At 38.4% G+C, this 5,904-nt stretch overlaps 1 protein-coding gene across 4 annotated transcripts in view; it reads right to left on the reverse strand.

The window, feature by feature from the left end:
• Nucleotides 1-3,517, reverse strand: part of LOC136847883 (uncharacterized) — a 7,973-nt gene extending 4,456 nt beyond the window's left edge. For 2 of the 4 annotated variants that reach the window (XM_067119892.1, XM_067119889.1), the window contains exons 1-3: nt 3,441-3,517; nt 2,205-2,417; nt 1-863 (exon numbers count right to left, since the gene is read on the reverse strand). The exon at nt 1-863 is cut by the window's left edge and continues 657 nt beyond it. In XM_067119892.1, the coding sequence (XP_066975993.1) occupies nt 1-863; nt 2,205-2,292 (951 nt within the window). In that variant the 5' untranslated portion in view covers nt 2,293-2,417; nt 3,441-3,517. Of the gene's footprint in view, nt 864-2,204; nt 2,418-3,434 lie in introns of all 4 variants that reach the window. The other 2 variants (XM_067119891.1, XM_067119890.1) reach the window with 2 other exon arrangements.
• Nucleotides 3,518-5,904: the final 2,387 nt, after the last annotated feature.

Raw genomic sequence — 5,904 nt, forward strand, 5'->3', positions numbered from 1 at the left:
CAAACCTTCTTGAGCAGATACCTTGATTATCTTGTCATAAAACAGTTCTTTCATTCTTTGGGAACTGTTTTCATTTCCTAATATTGCAAATCCTGAGTCGCTGTTTTTAGTGCCATCTAGAATAGGGTTCAAGTTCTCGAGAGCATTTTTTATCATGTGTTTCAAGAAACTGCTCCTTTGTTGGATGTTGTCAAAATCCACGGTGTTCCAAAGGGCCGTTTTGAATAATGACCTTGGTGACAGTTGGTGTGAGGAAGATATTGAAGCCAGAGCTTCAATCCTTGCGTCTTTCTTAGTCCTTAAGATGTCTCGGATAAAAAAAGTCGCTGGTAAATGAGGATATGTATCTGTAGGAAGCTGGTCGAATGATGCATCACGAGACTGTCTTGTGGAACTTGCACCTGAAGGGTTAGGGCTGTAAGACACAGAATGTTGACTCGTGGAACTGTCAGATGTTAGAAGGTGCGTGGAAACTGAAGTACTTGGTCCCTCGGTAGAAGTTCCACCTGTTGAAGATGACGAAGGAGTAGCAGTAGATGTCAATAATGAACTACTTGTTTCCCATGAAGACTCTGTAGGCTCTGAGGATGTAGATGTAGTGTCTGAAAGGTGCGTGGAAACTGAAGTACTTGGTCCCTCGGTAGAAGTTCCACCTGTTGAAGATGACGAAGGAGTAGCAGTAGATGTCAATGATGAACTACTTGTTTCCCGTGAAGACTCTGTAGGCTCTAAGGATGTAGGCGTCGTCTCAGAGGATGTTGTTCCAATGGCCTTCTCGATCAGATTGTAGAGATCATCTAGGGATTTTCCAGCGTGAATGAGGGCATCGTCTACTTCTCTCAGTCTCTCCAGTGTTCCAAAGACTGGAAAGGTTTAATGCAATGGTTTAGTTATGTCATGATTAATTTATGCTTTTTTTATTTAGGTGCTATAAGAATGCACTTTAAGCATATCACGTCTCTTTGGCACTTTAGTCATCTCTCTCTCTCTCTCTCTCTCTCTCTCTCTCTCTCTCTCTCTCTCTCTCTCTCTCTCTCTCTCTCTCAGTGGACCCCGCCAAGACAGAAAGATTAAACAATACAAGGATAGAACATTGAATATATTAAAGAGTAGTATAAATTGTATCCAAATAATGCTATTCATTGAACAGAAAAGAAAACTCAATACAACTATTACGATTATTTGTGTCAGCATACTGGTCACTGGGTAAAGTGTAAAACATGGCAACAAATATGGCATACACATCACCAACATGTTGAATGCAAATCAGTTTATTAATCACTGCCCTAACATGTAAAACATGTCAGCAACTTGTGGCACACGCATCACAAACATGTTGAATACCAGTAAGCGTGTTGATCACTGCAGTAAAGTGTAAAACATGGCAACAACGTATGGCACACACATCACAAACATGTTGAATACAAGTAAGCTTATTAATCACTGCAATAACGTGTAAAATATGTCAGCAACTTATGGCACACACATCAGAAACATGTCAGAAACTTATGGCACACACATCAGAAACATTTCAGAAACTTATGGCACACACATCAGAAACATGTCAGAAACTTATGGCACACACAATCACAAACATGTTGAATACAAGTCAGTTGCAGCATGCAAACATTTTTCAGAGGTTCAGTTACCCATTACTTGGCCAGACAGCCTAAATTTCATGAAATCAATAAACATTCTCCACTTACGGTAGTTGCCTTGTTTTCAACCTGTTTGGGACATGTACGTGATAAGTTATTGACTGTGTTTGTGACGTGTTTTGCTCTGGTGTAGACGCACGTAATGAAAGTACTGAGAAGTCTGAGACTCCCATTCTTTCAATTTTAGGGACGCTTCGGAGAGATACAAGCGAGAACGCCCCCTGTAGGGGAGTATTGCCGTCAGTGCACCTCATACGGTGCACTGTAGGCATTATTGAAGGTTCTTCGCAGCATCCCTTCGGCCCCTAGCTGCATCCCCTTTCGTTCCTTTTACTGTACCTGCTTTCATTTTCTCTTCTTCCATCTTACTTTCCACTCTCTCCTAACAATTGGTTCATAGTGCAACTGCTTTGAGGTTTTCCTCCTGTTGCACCTTTCAGACCTTACTGTCAATTTCCGTTTCAGCACTGAGTGACCTCATAGGTCCCGGTGCTTGGCCTTTGGCCAAAATTCTGTATTCAATTCAGTACAAGTGAGAACACTTACCCGATCCAAGTGCTGATTTTGGAGCCGCAGTTAAAGTGCTTGCTAAAATGACTATGAGGAATTCCTTCCTACACTGCAACATGGCCATTTTTCAGTCAGCTTCACAAGAAATGTTTTTATTTATGAGTTCTAGGAAATATTTTTTGTTGTTACACAACTTGGCAACTAGTTACAAGTTTTGCATCATATATCCGTGTATTTATAACCATGAACCTGAAAAGAAGCATAAATTAAATAAGAAAAATGAAGAATGAAAAGCATAAGGAATTAATAATGTTGGCTATAATTTCTTCATTTATTTATTTACTTCGAGTCAGTTTAACAAAACCATTAGGTCACCATTTTAGTCTCACCTAAGGATTTGGTCTGACATTATATCTATATATATATATATATATATATATATATATATAGAGTAGAGAGAGAGAGAGAGAGAGAGAGAGAGAGAGAGAGAGAGAGAGAGAGAGAGAGAGGGGGGGGCATACTTCGACTAATTTCAGCTGTTTGAACACTACTGCAAAAAAAAAAAAAAAAAATCGATGTTCCATACAATGCGTCCATTTTTAGTGCAAATACGCTGATTCTACAGTGACTGTGGCGCAGGTCTATGTTTGTTTGACAAAAATTTCCAAGGTCCGCACCATTCCTCCTGGTAACTTTCAACCCTTTACCTCACTTAGGGAAATGGCCCGTGCTGGCATAAGCCAGTTTAATCTAAACCAACCAACTGTCTTTACTCTTAATTTGGAGGGGATTAAATCTTATAGTGTTTCTGTTGACCAGAAATCAATGAACAATCTATATTAACTGATATCTTGTATTTAACTTGTTTTAGGCAGCCCATTCAGTGTTATACCGTAATAGTAGGCCCATAGAGTATACAGAGTGGCCCAGGAAGGTAATTTATTAAACAATGTGTGATACAATGTGTTGCATTGGTGAAGATATGTAGATAGGCCTATACGATACTCATAATACAGTAATTTCGTGTTTCGAATATCACGCGGAGTTCACTTTAAAATATCTCTTAGTAGAAAGTATGATGGCTTTATAAACTCGGTATAAGCATTTCCATTATTTATTTGTCCTGGTTTGCACTATCGGATGAATGCCGAAGAGTCTGTACTTGAAAGCGTCCGCTTCAAAGAACTCCCAAATGTATGTTTTTACACTAAGTTAGTGAACGCACTACATTTTTAAACTCTTGATTCTTTGAAAGAAATTAATCACACTTGCGTAAAAAAAAGAAACTCAAGCTGGTGAATGAGTGTACACACACACACGGGGAAGTAAAACTATGCGTAATGCCCGTCAGACGTGAGAAGAACAATCATGGCATTAATTATCACAACACGATTATCAGTAAATCATACAATGGGAGGCGTTTTCTGTTGTGTGGGATTCCGTGCATGTGTTAATGAGATACCATTATCTATTCTTATTTTGCTTGTGAACTGGGCATCTAGATCATTAGGCCAATAAATTCATTGGCATTAGAATAGCCTAGGCCTATGCAGTTCACTTCTATGTAACTTTGGAAATTGTGCTAGTCTCAAAAGTTGGCTTACAGTCAAGTGTAATATATTGATTAAATACCAAAGTCAAAACCAATTTCAAACGAGAAAAGAGTCCTTCTTGGTTAGAAATAAGTTTTAAACAAATTTGCTGCACTTCCCTACACGAACATCATAATAGTAAATCTTTTTTATCCCCATTTTTTTCATCAGCTATAGCTGCAATGTATATATGAAATTATTAATACCACTCCTGCTAACCAGTGTTAAGTGAGGCAAAGTCCTTAAGGATATTTAAATTCTTCCAGTACCATGTTTTCGGCTAGATACAAGAAGGAATAGGATTACCAGGACTTTTCCGAGTCACAAGAAATAGTACTACAGAAAACGAGATACTTATGGTAAACTATTACAAAACCGAACTCTCATTTGGTTAGACTATTAAATAAATCAGTACAAAAGAAGATACATTATATCTTGGAAGTTAGCCTATAATATCACCACTGGCAATCCAATATCTGTGACTTTTCTCAAATTGTTCAGCCTGTGACAATGACTGTTTTGCTTACAAAAAATACTCTTTACTATTATATTATATATACATCGCCTGGCGATTCATTTACATGTATAATCGGTTCATAGGATTAGATAGGCCTATATAGTCCTATACATCTATTTAGGCATAGTTGTCAAACACATTTTGGCTTCACATAAAGCGGAGACAAGTCTGGTTATCTATGGAGTCTTCCACTGGTACACTGCCATCAAATTTAACCAAATTCTAAACGCGAACGTGTTTCAGGTTTCTCCTCGCTTTAATAGTCTAACCAGATAGGAGTTCGGTTTTGTAATAGTTTACCATAAGTATCTCGTTTTCTGTAGTACTATTTCTTGTGACTCTGAAAAGTCCTGGTAATCCTTTTCCTTCTTGTATCTAGCCGAAAACATGGTACTGGAAGAATTTAAATATCCTTAAGGACTATGCCTCGCTTAGCACTCTCCTGCTAACCAATGCTATGGTTAGCAGGAGTGGTATTAATAATTTCATATATACATTGCAGCTATAGCTGATGAAAAATATGGGGATAAAAAAGATTTATCCCCATATTTTCATCAGCTATAGCTGCAATGCATATATGAAATTATTAATACCACTCCTGCTAACCAGTGCTACTCAGTTAGCAGGGTGCCAGTTTGAGTGAGCAAGAAGGATATTTAAATTCTTCTACCAGAAGCTAACGAAGGAACAGGATTACAGTGCCAAAAAGTGAGGCATAAGCAAGGAGAAAACCTGAAATTCGCGTTTAGAATTTGTTAAATTTGATGGCAGTGTACCAGACTTACTTACAGACCTTACATTCGTTCGGGTTGCCCAGGTCCCTCAGTGTGAGGCGCCTTTGATACAAGAAGGCTAAATCTTCCGGTATATTTTGCATCTTCCAGTCTTATGGTCTGGGGGATGCATCTTAGATATTTGTCGAGCTTATTCTTAAACACAACGACCCTGTTATGTTCCTCAGATGAGCTGGTAGCGCATTGAATAGACGCTGCAAAACTGCGTGGTGGAGATACTTAATTTTCCTGGGTTTTTGGCAAGGTCTATAGATTATTACCCAAAAATGACTGTTCTGCGCAGGTACAGATCGTGACGTAGGCCGGACCTATAGGTGCGGCCTTGACCATTTCACCCAAACATACCAAAGTACAGTGCGCGATGATCAGAGACTTACGATTGGAAACAAATTATTTAGCAAGCACTAACATGAAAAAGATCTCCTTTTAAATTGATTACCAGGTTGAGAACGCTGGGTTTCCTGTAGAATGGTTAGTGACTTAAGAACAAATGTTATTTATGGAATTCCTTAGCATTGATATAGATAATTCTGCATTTGTTAACCCAGTAGATGATAACAGAGAAGTACATGTGTTTGCCGATGCACCGCACCTAATAAACAGAATAATTTTTGATCATGGATGGTTGTGTTGTCGGGAGATAGGTTTCATATCAGGTTCAGTTAGGAGTATGAAAAGCAAAAAGTGATCTACGGACAGCACATGCTTTTGAAAGCACATCATCGTAAGAGATGCAACGCATGAATGTTAAACTAACGGTGCAATTACTGTCAAAACAACATACAAAATGTCTTCAGTACTTCGGTTTGTTTGTTTCTTGAAGATAAGGATTT

The sequence above is a fragment of the Macrobrachium rosenbergii genome, chromosome 17, assembly GCF_040412425.1.
Source record: "Macrobrachium rosenbergii isolate ZJJX-2024 chromosome 17, ASM4041242v1, whole genome shotgun sequence".
Classification (NCBI taxonomy): Eukaryota; Metazoa; Arthropoda; class Malacostraca; order Decapoda; family Palaemonidae; genus Macrobrachium; species Macrobrachium rosenbergii.